Genomic DNA, 14466 nt, shown 5'->3' with positions numbered 1-14466 from the left:
GGGTGAGGATAGAAGTCTCTGGTTTTTTCTTCCTTCCTTCTTCCTCAGTGTCTCCGGCAGCAGCAGCTGTGTTCCGGCCGCGCTCTCAGATTTTAGCTGGTGATGTCCTCCTTGTGTGTAAGGTGGCAGCTGACCCCAGGTGGGAGCCCCGTTTCCAGGGCCTAAATTCTGATGACATGGAAGGGTCACTGCCAAAGCTATTTCCTGGGTGTATTACCTGGGTTTCTACCACTTCCTCCCCCACCCTCTCATTCTCCCTGTGCTCTGTAACCAAGGCTCTTTGAAATTCCAAGTGTTTTTCTATTTCCTTGACTAGCCTCTGACTAATAAGGTGCCATCTGATGGTTGTTTGCCAAAAACAATTAGATGCTGCCTTTAGCTGGAGGAAGCTGCAAGGCGTTCATGCTTTGAAGCACTTGTTTATTTACGTGAGCGAATACTTTGAAGGAGCTCTGCACCAGGAGGCGTTATAATTGCTTTCCAATTATTTCATTTAACCTTTACAGCAACCTTTTGGTGGCAGAGTATGATGGTCCACATTCTACCAACGGGGAAACTGAGGCACAAAAAGAAAAGTAACTGGCCCAATATTACCTGGCTAGAAGTGGCAGCTCAAGGTTGAAGTTCTCAGCCGTGACTTCTTATGATGAAAGGGCAAGAGATGGGCTGGAGAGACGGCATAGCGGTTAAGGCACTTGCCTGCAAAGCCAGAGGGCCCAGGTTCGATTCCACAAGACTTGTGTAAGCCAGATGCACATGGTGACACATGTGTCTGGAGTTGCTTTGCAGTGGCTGGAGGCCCTGACCCACTCATCCTCTCTCTCTCAAATAAATAAATAGAAATTTAAAAAGTTTTTTTTTTTCTTTTTAAAGAAAGAAAAAAAGGGCAGGAGAGGTACCTGAGGTGGTGTGAGTTGGGCTGTTGGCAAAGCTTCAGACACTAGACAAAGGAGTAGAAAAGCTCAAAGAATGTGGAGAAGGCAGACTGAAAATTCAGTCTCAACGGGGGTTGGTGGCACCTGTGAGGGACTGAGCGGGCCCAGATGCGGGGTCCAGGCTCAGTGCATAGCCAACATCTGCAGCAACATTGCAAGGTGCTCTGCCCCCTTCTTGGGGTTACAGAACTGGAATCCCTCGGAAAACCTTAGAGCCAACTCTCACTCTTCACTAACTAGTAAAGCTTTCCTGAATTTTGCTCTTGTCAAAGATAGCAGACATTCTAAACCAAGCAGTAATTTTTCTACCAAGAGTGCCTTCTCAAGGACTAGGTCGTGATTTCAAGTCTTCCCTGAGAGGTGGGAAGAAGACTTGATGAAAACATGTTTTCTTGCGAACTTAAATTAGTAGGCTATCTTTTTAAAGTGTTTGAACACTTTGTCTCTAACATCTTTGAAAAGGAAAATGCTCACTAAAAATCACAGGGAGAAGTAAGAGGAAAGAGAGGGAGAAGCTGCGCAGATGTGGTTGAATTTCCTTAAAAGTATCAAAGGAAAGCCGGGCGTGGTGGCGGCAGCAGAGGTAGGAGGATCGCCATGAGTTCGAGGCCACCCTGAGACTACAGAGTGAATTCCAGGTCAGCCTGAGCTAGAGTGAGACCCTGCATTGAAAAAATTAAAACAAAAAAGTATCATGAGAAACTCATTTTGCTAGAGATGTGACGATATGGATGAGGGTGGTGGCTGTGGAGACAGACTCATGTCTTATTTTCTCTATAAGGATTGTGGGTGGGTGGGTGTCATGGCCCCAGTGTTTAGCCATGTGGCCTTTGAAACTACTTCATGTTGCTGAGAATGGATTTCTTCATCCATAACCTGGAGATGACAGATACAACCTTACAGAGCTGCTATGGGAATTTTGTGACTTACAGCATGTACAGGGCTTAACACAGACCCTTAGACCCTAAGGTCTACGCTACTGTGAATGTTACTATTAACATTATATTATTATTGATGATTATAGATGTGGTCAGGATTGTGATAGAAAAAAATTGCTTGAGAGCCAGGCGTGGTGGTGCACACCTTTAATCCCAGCACTCGGGAGGCAGAGGTAGGAGGATTGCCGTGAGTTCGAGGCCACCCTGAGACTCCATAGTGACTTCCAGGTCAGCTTGAGCTAGAGTGAGACCCTACCTTGAAAGACCAAAAAAAAAAAAAAAAAAAACACCCAAATTGCATGAGCAATGATATTTATCTATGTGCAAGCAGACAGTTGTATTTACTTATTTGCAGACAGACAGGGAGGGAGGAGAGAAAGAATGGGTGCACCAGGGCCTCTAGCTCCTGAAAACCAACCACCACTTTGTGCACCTGGCTTTATGTGGGTACTAGGGAATCGAACCCAGGTTTCTAGACCTTGCAGGTAAGTGCCTTAACCGTGGAGCCATCTCTCCAGTCCAGCAATGACATTTTTAATTAGAAAATTAGCCAAAGACATCTAGAAAAGAGCCCTATATACAAACATTAACATAAACCTGCTGCTTTGCCTATTAGAAATCTTAGCTTTTATGCAACAAAAGAAAGTGACTCAAATACAGGACTAGATCATGCTAGAAAAAAAAAAAAATCAACCAACACTGTGGAACACACAACACACACAAGACCAGTAGTACTTACAGATCTCAATGCAAAGAGTGTCACAGGAAAAGAATGGGAGACTTGGATCCTGGAGACATGTGCTACAAATGAGCCTGTGCGTTTGTCACCAGAAGTTTGCATGGCCAATTCCCAATCTTTTGGACACTTTTAGTAAAGAAAGGTCTCTAACCTATTTTGGGATAGCTCTGTTTCTATGTCTTAAAGTCTGAGAGGTAAGCAATTTGTGGGGCAGGGTCTGTGCCTATATGCAAATGCTCCTCCCTTTCCCAAGTATACAAGGCTAAGGCAGGAAGAAGGGAGGGGGCTCAGGACTGTTGTCAGATCTGCTGGGTCAGCCTGAGATTGAGATTCTGACTTTAGCATTTGCGGAGTTCTGTAAGCCATCCCTCCATATGCAAATGCCAGTGGCTTCTCTGATATCTGCCTTCGCAAAGGCCTGTGTCTCCAGGAAAACCAGCCTTTAGAAAAAGGCCTGAGCCAGAGCACCAGCCAACTATGAGGCTGGCTGCAGTGGTTTTGGTGAGGCCTCTGTGAAGGGGGAAGCACAGATGCACCTCGATGAATCGAGCTTTCAATCTGAATGCATAATCAAAGCCTCAGCGTCGCTCCCAACTGTGCGGGGAAATCATGAAGAGAATGAATATTCATGCGAGTAACTTATTTCTACAACATTAAGTTGAATTGCTTTTAGTTTTGTGATAAAATCCATTTGCCTCTCTATTCTTAGTGCTCCTTCAAAAGAACAGACTTCTTACTAGACAAGAAAAATTCAAGTATCAAAAATGCAGCACTTAAATTCACTACTAGTCTGTGCAGTATGTGCCCAGGGCATTTTCTAGTTTTTAAAATGGGCGTAGAAAGTATTAGGTTCCACTGTGGCTTTTTCAAACATAATTTCTTGTTGATCTCTCCCCTCTCTCTTCCCCATCCCCTTTGTATATTCCCACTTCCCATCGTCCCCCCGTACTACCTTATCTCATGTCTCTCTTCCTCCCACCCCCCAGAATCCCATTTCCCCTTTTTGTCTCTTTTCTGGCTTCATGACTTACACACACACACGCATTTATAAACCTTAAAAGTTAGGATCTGCATATGAGTGAGAATGTCTCAGGTATTTGTTTTTCTGAGTCCAGGGTTACCACACTTAATGGAACGATGTCTATATCCATCCACTTTCCTGCAAAATGTACAATCTTATTTTCTTTATTGTTGAATAGAATTCTATCATGTGTATGTGCCACATTTTCAACATCTATTCATGTGCCGATGGACATGTTGGGTGATTCCATTTCCTTCCCTTCGCTGACCAGAGCAGCAGCGAACATGGGTGTGCAGGCATCTCTGTGGTAGGCTATAGAGCCCTTAGGGCATATGCCCAGGGGTGAGTGCTGTCGCTGGGTCATAGGCTAGTTCAATTTTCAGCTTTTTAAGAAACTTCCACACTGATAATGGCTACACTGACTTACACTCTCGCCAGTAGTGAATCAGAGCTCTCCTTTCTCCACACACTCGCCAGCATTTGTTGTCATTGTTTTCTTAATGACAGGCATTCTGACTGGCATGAGATAGAATCTCATAGCAGTTTTAATTTGCATTCCCTTGATGGCTAAGGATGGAAAACAGGTTTTTTTTTTGTTTTATTTTTGCTTGTGTGTGTAACGTGGTGCGTGTGGTGCGTGGACATGTCTGTGCCCTTGCAGTGAGTGTCCAATACGCTCGCCTGGGGGTGCTTGCCTACAGGGGCTGGAGTGGAACGTTGGTGAACCTCTGCATTTGTCTTTCTCCTGGATTTGTTTTGAGCCAGAGTCTCCTTTTTACGAAGTCCGGAGCTTCCTGGGCTCTGAAAATGGTAAGGTCTTTTCCCCCTACAGGACTGGGGTTGCAGGCATGTGTGGTCAGGTCCAGCTGTTTTATGTGGGATCTGGAGATTTGAACTCAGGCAGTCTCGGGCCCCCTCAGGCCCTCATGCTTGTGCTGAACCATTTCTCCAGCCCTTAAAGTAACTTTTGATAAATAATTGGCTATTTGCATTTCTCCTTTTGAGCGCTGTCTGTTCAGTTCCTTAGCCAATGCCTTGCTGGCAGTTTTGTTGTTTAGGCATTTTTCTCTTTTAAAAATTTTTTTTTGTTGTTTATTTTTATTTATTTGAGAGCGACAGACAGAGAGAGAAAGAGGCAGAGAGAGAGAACGGGCGTGCCAGGGCCTCCAGCCACTGCAAACGAACTCCAGACACGTGCGCCCCCTTGTGCATTGGGCTAACATGGGTCCTGGGGAATTGAGCCTTGAACTGGGGTCCTTAGGCTTCACAGGCAAGCGCTTAACCACTAAGCCATCTCTCCAGCCTGGCATTTTTCTCTTTATTCCTGTGATCCATATGCTCTAACAATCTACACAGGGGAACTTGAAAATATCTACTCCCAATCAGTGACCAAACATACTTTCAAGGTAATATAATGTTTTTTTCTTCCTAGTCCAATTAAAAAGAAAGTGGATTCTGGGGGCTAGGAAGATGGCTCAGCCATTAAAGGTGCTTGCTTGCAAAACCTGCCAATCTCATGTTCAATTCCCAAGACACCCATGTAAGCTGGATGCAAAAAGTGGTACAAGCATCTGGTGTTCCTTTGCAGTGAGCAAAAGGGCTTAGGGAGCCCATATACACATGCCCACACAATGCAAATAAGTATTTTTTAAAGTGGATTCTCAGAGGCACTGGGACTTTTGAGGTTAACAAGAATCATGCTGTACAAATGAAAGAATTCTAAGAGGCGGTGGTCTCCACAGCGGTGCATAACTCGGCTGTGGAGATACCTACGGTAGCTTGCAAAGTTCCAGAATCCAAAGCAACATAACAACAGCAGGGCATGGGGTTTTATAGCTTATCTGGGCAAAGACATGGGCAGCATAATGCCAACGTGGGCAAACAGACCACTTTGAACACAAGAGTCTCACGTGTGAATTACAGAATCACTATTCAACAGACTTTATTTTTTTAAGTGCATTTTCTTCCCAAGCTATCTGTATTTGGTTTTAAAACTTAGTAGGCCAGATGAGACGTAGAATCATGTCAACTTATTGTCTCAAGAGAAACCACATAAGGGTCTGGAGAGATGGCTCAGAGGTTAAGGCACATGCCTACAAAGCCTAAGGACCCAGGTTTGATTCCCCAGCACCCACGTGCAGACACATGCCCATGGTAGCACATGCGTCTGGATTTCAGCTGCAATGCTAGAGGCCCTCATGTGCACATTCTCCCTTTGTCTCTCATAGTAAGCAAACAATATAACCACACAGAACAAACAGTAAAAGGGGAAAAAAGTGATGGGACCAAAATATGACAATTTCTTTATAGTCTGCTGCTGCTGTTTCCCTGTTGAATAACCAGGGCTGGGCATGGTGGGGGAGGGATACAGACCTCCAAGGGTTCTTGGGCCATCATTTCTCTTCAGGGCTCTTTAGCGTCTCTGGGCCAATTTTCCTTATGATTTCCCTAAGGAAGTGGCTAAGACCTGTGGGGCATCTTTCAGCTTCTTGTACACAGTGAGTCTAAGAGCAGAAACACCTGCGGGAGCAGGCAGGCAGCCGCATGGGGATGAGGAGGTGGGGAGGTTGTGTCTGGAGGGTCCTGGGCTCTCCCCTCGAGCTGCTAAAGGCCGGGGGGACAGAAGTGGCTTGATCTTTTTCAGTACTGGTTTATTTTAAGAACATTCTGGATTTCCATAAATGCTTTCTCTGGTTTGTATTCCAGTGGCATGGCGCAGGCTACAGTGCTGCTGGTGAGCTGGCTCAGTAGAGTGATTAGCACTGATTTCTGAGGCCAGCCCGAGCCCACTCCACCACCCTTCCTGCACACCTGGTGAGCACTGGTTCCTTTCTGCTTCCGGTGGGAGTGTACTTTCTTGTTCTCACAAGGAAAGCTGGACTGATCCCATCATGCAGATACAGTGCCAAGAAGGTTACTTAAAGTAACTTACTTTAAAACAGAAATGGAAGACTGTCATAGAAAGCTCATTTCTAAATTCCCTTCATCCAAATCCCTATGGCAGCCAGAATCAGCAGGAGGAAAACACACATTATGAGAGCACCCAGAAAGCAGAGCGTGCATAAGCACCTTCTAGCTAGCCAAGAAGGACTGGATTTAGGAGGAGGTCAACGGCCTGGGGGAACTATGAGAATACTCAGGAGTTTAATACTTCTGGCCAAGAGACCAGACACTCATAATAATAACCCCTACTAATAGCCAAAAATAACACCCAAATTCTGTTATGTTAGTGATAAAAATGTCACTATATGATTTAAGATCACATCTAATTATATAATGACTGTAGTAGCAAATTGTAACAAAGCACCCTAGCATCCCATGAGAATTATTCTTTTTAAAAAGTATATTTTATTTATTTATTTGAGAGAGAGGAAGAGGGAGAGTGAAAGGGGGGAAGAGAATGGGCGTGCCAGGGCCTCCAGCCACTGTAAACATACTCCAGATGCATGCACCCCCTTGTGCATCTGGCTTACGTGGATCCCAGAGAGTCAAACCGGGATCTTTTGGCTTTGCAGGCAAATACTTTAACCTCTAAGCCATCTCTCCAGCCCCCATGAGAATTATTCTTGACTTTGCTGAGGACTTCTGGAAACTTTCCAGCTACCTTTTGAGCTGCTGTTTTTAGTTGAGAACAAAAGACCCTGGTACAGACCCACATGTGCAGATGCACCATACATTTAGAAACCGCTGTTGCTTGACTAATTCATGTACCAGGTTCGGACAGTGAAGGCCACACATTTATGTTAGTGATTACACATTACTTTGAGTCACTTTATGTTTGTTCACTCCCAGAAAGCTGACTAAATCCACTGCCTTTCACCAAGCATGAATGACACGCTTTGCAGTGCAGCCTTTCTGGTGGTTCCCCAGGCTGCACAATCCAAACTCAGCCAGCAAACATCTACGGCTCAACTTGGCTGGTTCTACTTCTCCGGAGCTGGAGTGACTGCCTCTCTTGCCACCTCCTGGCTCTCCGGTCTAGCCAAGAGCAAAAGGGAGAGCAAGAAAAAAGGAACTAACACAGCACATGCAACCACGAAGCTTGTTAACCTGCCAAAAGACCACACCGAACCTCACAAACCCAGGTTCCAGGAATTTGATGTGGACAACGTGGGGAGCTGTTACCTCACTGACCACAGTCTCTAAGGTCACACATGAAAGAGAGAATATGAAACATCTTTGCAGTTATATGTGTAGTCTTCACCAAGTGGGCTTGTCTAAAAGAATCTGTTCAAAAGAAATTAGTGCCAGGAGTAAGGGAGCGCTCCTGTAATCTCGTCTTTTGGAAAGTGGAAGCAGAAAGATGAGGTTCAAGGTCAGCTTCAACTACCTAGTGAATTTAGGGCTTGCTGGGATACATGGGACCTTGCTTCAAAAAACCAAAATGGAAAACAACAAAAATGTTACTACATTAAACATGATGAAAACTTTGCCTTCTTGCTTGGAGCAATTCATTGTTAACTGTAAAAGGAAACATGAGGGTTTTCATCCAAATGCATTTTGCCGCAGTAAAAATAAAGCACGTCCTCCCTCCTATTTATTTTGGAGGCGGGACAAGCACATCCTGGTTGCTAGGAACATGCTCGCAGAGCTACTGCCTTAGGCAAGGTTGACGCAGTTAACAGCCTAGTTGGTAATCTGATCTTGTAGCATGTTACCTGTTTGGATACAGCGCAGTCCTGTCGTGGGGACACTGTTCATTGACATATAAGGAAGAAGATGAAATTGTGGTCGCTAAGGAGGCGGCTTCAAACAGTGACGGGGTGCTAGGCACCAGGTCGGGCCTGTGTCGGGAACCTAGGGCTGGGAAGCAAGAGCAAACACACACGTGAATCTCAAGAATCCATGCTGCTTTCATATCTGCAACAACTTAAATGAGTCTGAAGCACTGACTTTACAGATCAAGCTGCAAGCACAGTTCTGAATGAACTTTTCTTCTGAACTGCATCCAAAATACCAGATAGGTTAAGCAGCAAGGAAACTGCATGAATTTACCAAATAGCTCATGGAAATGACATTAGGAATGCTCTCCTAAAGACCTAATAAAGTGATTTACTATTTGAAAAAGATGGCATTAAAAATTCCTAGGAGCTCAAGAAGAGAAGGTGCCAGATTGAAAGGATGACTGGCAGATATATGGGCAGAGTGAGCCTCCTTGCCCTCTGTGTGGGACACACGTTTCCATGACTCTCAGCTGAAGACCGCGGGAAGCACACAGGCCCCTTGGCAGAGCACAGGGGAACTGTGCCTGAACCCTGTGAACCTGATAGGAAAATAGCCCTGACAGGCATTATCATGTGAGGCTGAGGTTTTGAATTTTTTGGTTTTTTTTTTTTCCTTTGGTTGTTTTTTTGAGGTAGGGTGTTGCTCTAACCCGGGCTGACCTGGAATTCACTATGTAGTCTCAGGCTGGCCTTGATGATCCTCCTATTTCTGCCTCCTGAGTGCTGGAATTAAAGGCGTGCTACCACACCTGGTTTCCTTGGTATTGTTTTAGATTGAATCAGGATCCATACATTCTAGGTTAAGTGTTCCACCATTGAGCTGTAACGTTAGCTCCTGGATTTTGGATTTGAAGAAGTACATTTGATAGGTAGACAGAGGTATGGGGGGAAAATGGGGCAGAGACAAGAAGGGCTAGACGTTGGTGTAGAAGTACAGACAACACATTCACAGGATAAAATGAATAGGACTATGGTATTGCTCTTGGCATGTGCAAGGCCTTGGGGTTGATCCCAACACTGAAAACAAAATAAAACAAAACAAAAAACCAAACCAGTAAAGCACAGCAGAGCTTTCCCTCTGGTTCAGGTCCAGGTGAAGAAACGCTGTGGCAAATGCCAGACGATGACCACACAAAAAGGTGACAGTAACCATGATGTGCTCAGCATTCACACATGACAGAGGCTTCAACTGAACTCGACATCTGGCTAGCAGCCTTCAATACACTTGATTACACTTCTTATTAAATATAGAAAAAATAAGAACATGCTCAATAATTCTCAAACATAGGCCTGAAACATGACCTAACATTAGATTTCAATGAATTGGCACTAATAGGAAAGCAGATGGGGCTGGTTTTAGAAAAAATCAATATAGATTTAGTTCTTGGGCAAGGACAGCTTTTCTTCAGAGGCCAGACACAACCTGAGGGGCATACTGTTGAAAACACCCTTTGTCCAGTGCCAAAGACCAGGTCACACCTCACCCAAATATTAGGTCCCTGCATCCCTGATGATCAGCTGGTTGAAACAAGGCTCTACTTTTTTCCTCTGACAATCTTCAGCTGTTTTTTGCTTTTCTCTTCTGAACCTGACAAGGTAGGTAGAATTCTAAGACTCCTAGTGACCCACACTTCTGCTTGGTCTCCCTTTGACTGTGGGTGGGACTTGCAAACATGATCCTTCTACGTGATCTGTAAGGAGGAACTTGGTAGCTACCATCCAGGTTACTTTGAGTCAAAAGGAAGATGATCCAGGCAGCCTTTAAGTTGGGTTCTAGAGGTCAGAGTCTAACTGTTGAGGGGCTTGGTTTGCAAGGAATTCTCTGTTTGCAGAGGGAGGAGGTTGCCAGAAACAGGATGCACAGATGGTCCATGGGGGTTGTAGGACAGCAAAGAAGAGAAGACCCCAGCCCAACCACTGTGACCTTGGCAAGTATTCCACCACTGAGCTACACTTCCATCCCTCAGTCCAGATGACTTTGGCAAGTGCCCTACTACTGAGCTGCATCCCAAGCCCCTCAGTCCAGATGACCTTAATTTTTGCTTTTCAGAGCCTGAGTAGAGAAACCAAGTTGGGTATCTTTTTTGAATTAGTTTTGTATTCAGTGAATACAGTCAAGTTGGTACCATTGGTAGCCTCCTCCCTGTCCTCTCCCTTCCTCCTGGCCCCTCCTTGTTGGGGCATATGGGTCATACATTGCGGGGTTAGCCATCAGTTATGGGTAGGAGGAAATGTCTCTGTGTATCATGACCCAACATGTGGCTCTGACATTTTTTCCACCCCCTCTTCCGCAAATTTCAGGTTGGGTACTTTTGTCCCGGCAATGAGAAAGCAGCCAGAACCAGTCTTCTGACTTACAGATCAGCTAGCTAATAAATAGGTATCGTTTAAGCTGCTAAGTTTTCGGTAAATTTTTACATGGCAACAGAAAAGGAATACAATCGGGATATACTAAGAATGCCATAAAACAGAGGGCTACAAACTGAAGGGAGCTATGGCAATGACTTGGTGCCCTCTGAAAGGGGTCATGCCCACGAATAAAGCCTTAGTCAGACATCAAGCTCTGTCCATGAAGAAGGATAGGAAGGTAAAGTCAGCCGTGATACTATGTTACAGCTGCAAAGCGTATGCTCAGTAAGGTTCGCTTTGACCTTCAGAGACTTTCCCCGTGCATTTCCTCAAACTTGAGGCCACGATCCAACAATTTACATGAAAAATAAACCCCACGGGTGTGTTAGACTTTCTGGGTAGAGTATATTTATCATACTCCTGCAGTTAACACTGAGATCTGTAGCTTGAGCTTTTAAGGTCTTACCAGCCATGCTAATTAAAATTTTAACTCAATTTAAAAAGCTAAGTTGGTTGTGATCGGGCATAATGGTACAGTCTTGTAATCTCAACTGATCCTGAGCACGACGCAGGAGGATTATTAGTTCAAGGCCAACCTAGAAAACTTAGCACAACCTTATTTCAAAAACAAAAACAAAAATAAAACATAAAATATGTGACAAAACAAGAGTCCTTTAAGAAAAGAGTTTGTCCTAGTTTTTGACTGTGGACACCTTAATTTTCTCTGTGGTCTAAAAAATCCAGGTAGCCTGATGGGGAGAGCCAACTGAATGTAGCTGAGGGGTAGAGGGTAAGAGCTTAGGCTCATCAATTCTGGGAGGACCAAGGGCAGTTCATGAACACTTTTTAAAGCTTGTGCATGTGTGTGTGTGTGTGTGTGTGTGTGTGTATGTGGTACATGCATGCATGTGAGTGTGTATGCATGTATGCCCCATGAGCACGTGTGGAGAGACCAGAAGAGAATGCCCGGTGTCCTTCTCTATTGGCCTTCCAGGTCGTTTTCTTGAGAGAGTCTCTGAACCTGAAGCCATGTGTTCTTTTTCTTTTTTTGGTCAGTCTGGTTGAATAATGAGCCCCAGTGATTCTTTAGTCTCTGTCTGTCCCCCACAGGACTGGGGTTACAGGTGAGCATGGCTGTGTCAAGCTTTTTACCTGGGTGCTGGGGATGAACGCATGCCCAATCTCTCAAACCTCACGTTGGCACAGCAAGTCCTCTTACCCGCTGAGCCATCTCCCCAGCCCCGTCATTAACTCTTCTGTCATCGAAATAACTAGCTCTGGATATAAACTGGTTCACAGGAAGATGATAAAGAGAAGAAAATGTAGTATAAGCAGACAAATGCTGAGGAAGAAGAGGATCAACAGCAGATTAGCAGTTAGAGGACTTAGAAGAAGTCTTATCTTGTATAGGAAGTGGGACACATTGGGGAAAATGTTGGGATTCTCAAGAGAACATATTGATAACAAAGTCTATACTTGTTCTTAGCCAAGTGGCCAAGAAGTTCTTGACAGAACAATTTAAAACACCAGTTCCTCTTGTGGAGTGGAACAGCAAAACCAAATGACAGCAGTGGAGATGGCTCAGTGGTACAATACTTGCTCCATAAGCATGAGAATCTGAGCTTGGGTCCCCAGCACCCATGTAGAATGGTGGTGTGTGCCTGCAACCCTAGCACTGGGGAGGTGTGCTGGTTTGACTGGATGTCCCCTAATAGGTCCAGGAGTTGATTAAAGCTTCTTGGATTTCCAGCTGCCTGGCTGGAAGAGGAGTCACTATGGGTGGATCCTAGGGTCCAGTCCTAAGGTGTGTTTGGGGGACAGATCTAAATTCCAGCTAAAGATATGCAGAGTGCTTGAGTTCTACCTGGGGCTCCTGGAGTGTGCTTGTGGCCTTGGTGGTGGTATTGTTCTGTGTGTGGACCTGTGAAAGGGGGCCAGCTTCTTCTGCCACTGTGAAACTTCCCCTGGATCTGTAAGCTTCAATACATTCCTTCCTCCATAACTGTGCCTGGTTTGGAAGTTCATGCCAGCAACGTGAAGTTAACTGTGGCAGGAGGTAAAGACAGGTGGATCCCCAGGGCTTGCTGGCTATTTTGTTTAGCTGAATTGATGAGCTCTGGGTTCAGAGAGAAACCCTGTATCAACAAACAAGGTGGAGAAGGATTGGAAGACATCAGATGTCGATTTCTGGTCACATGAATATACATGCATGCACACATACCACATGCACATATACCCATACATATGCCAAGAAAAAAAAAAAGTAAAGGAAAAAAACTGAACACTCAAGTGTATACTGGGACTGGTGATCCACACGGAACCTAGGCACTCAGGTGGTGGAGGCAGGGGGATTAGAAGTTCAAGGTCATCCTTGGCTACATAGTAAGTTTGAAGTCAACTTGGGCTATCTGAAACCCTATCTCAAAAAAAGACAAGTATTTAACAACTTCAGCACGTAAGAATGATTAATTTTTAAAAAATAAATTAGGAATGAGAAAAGGAACCTCTTTGACAAGGTTACTGGTCAAGTACAGTGAACTGCTTCTACAGTGGAACACTGGAAGTGTTCCCTTCCAAACCAGGACAAGGCAAAGCCTCTATTCATCTCTGCACCAGAAGAGCCGGCCAGCAAGGGAGAGAAGGGAGGAGGAGATGTGAGATGTGTGGAATAGTAGCAAAGAGCTGGAATATCCAGGTCTTAAAACAGAAGAAAAAAAAGTCTATGTCAATATCTCTGTACATCCAAAGGACAAATGTAAATTAATGTTATACAAGGAGAATACAATAAAATTTTACTTAAATTGATTAAAGAAGATTGAAATTGTTTCTGCATGTGTGTACATGGATATGTATTATGTATATGTGCATTACACGTATCTGTGAATACATACACATAATAAAACTGAGAAGTACAGGGCTGGTGATATGGCTTAGCAGTTAAGGTGCTTGCCTGCAAAGCTAAAGGACCCAGGTTCAGTTCCTCAGGACTCACATAAACCAGATGCACAAGGTGGTGCATGCACCTGGATTTATTTGCAGTGGCTAGAGGCCCTGGTGTGCCCATTCTCTCTCTCTCTCTCTCTGATTCTTTATCTCTCAAATAAATAAATAAAAATAAAATGTTAAAAAAATTAGAAGTATGGATAACAAAATGTATTTGTTACCATTTAGTAGTGGGATTATAGAATTTTCTTTAACTATTTGAATATTTACTAATTTTTATTCTAAATTATAAATCACATTTAATAATAGCATTTAAATAATATTTAAGTTACAGTATTTAAAACTTGTATAAACTGTATTATACTCTATGTAGACTTTCAAATTTAATTAATAGACATCTCAGAGAGCATGTGTGTTCTGATTTTTCTACTCTGACTTGACATTACTTGTATAAACAATTCACTAGAAGTTTATTTCATTTTATTAAAAAAAAAAAAAAAAAAACAAGTTCCATGCCTTTACCTTCTTCATCCAGGCTGCTAAAACTCTGTCCTTCAGTCAGTAAATCCCGCTTCTCATCCTTCCATTCCTGGCTGATTGCAGACACGATCTCCTGCGAGGTTGCCTTGAAGGCGGCAATGGAATTGCACCGTTTCTTAGAAGGTGAGGCCTTCAAAGCTGGACAGATGGGAAAAGGAAAAACAAACAAACAAACAAAAACTTGTCAAAGGCAGAGGTGGTGGTGTGTGCCTGTAATCCTAGCATTCAGGAGACTGAGACAGGAGGAGCCAGAGGCCAGCCTGGGTTATACAGTGAA

The 14466-nt window shown here is 44.1% G+C and overlaps 1 protein-coding gene across 3 annotated transcripts in view; it reads right to left on the bottom strand.

Moving 5' to 3' along the window:
- Positions 1-14466, bottom strand: part of Pip5k1b (phosphatidylinositol-4-phosphate 5-kinase type 1 beta) — a 320487-nt gene that overhangs the window by 74020 nt on the left and 232001 nt on the right. For all 3 annotated transcript variants that reach the window (XM_045142359.1, XM_045142361.1, XM_004653147.3), the window contains exons 12-13: positions 14172-14327; positions 8292-8436 (exon numbers count right to left, since the gene is read on the bottom strand). In XM_045142359.1, coding sequence (XP_044998294.1) covers positions 8292-8436; positions 14172-14327 — 301 coding nt within the window. The remainder of the gene's footprint in view (positions 1-8291; positions 8437-14171; positions 14328-14466) is intronic.

This window comes from Jaculus jaculus, chromosome 1, assembly GCF_020740685.1.
Source record: "Jaculus jaculus isolate mJacJac1 chromosome 1, mJacJac1.mat.Y.cur, whole genome shotgun sequence".
Lineage (NCBI taxonomy): Eukaryota > Metazoa > Chordata > Mammalia > Rodentia > Dipodidae > Jaculus > Jaculus jaculus.
Note: the sequence above shows the minus strand (reverse complement) of the source record. Positions and strands in the feature narration are given on the sequence as shown.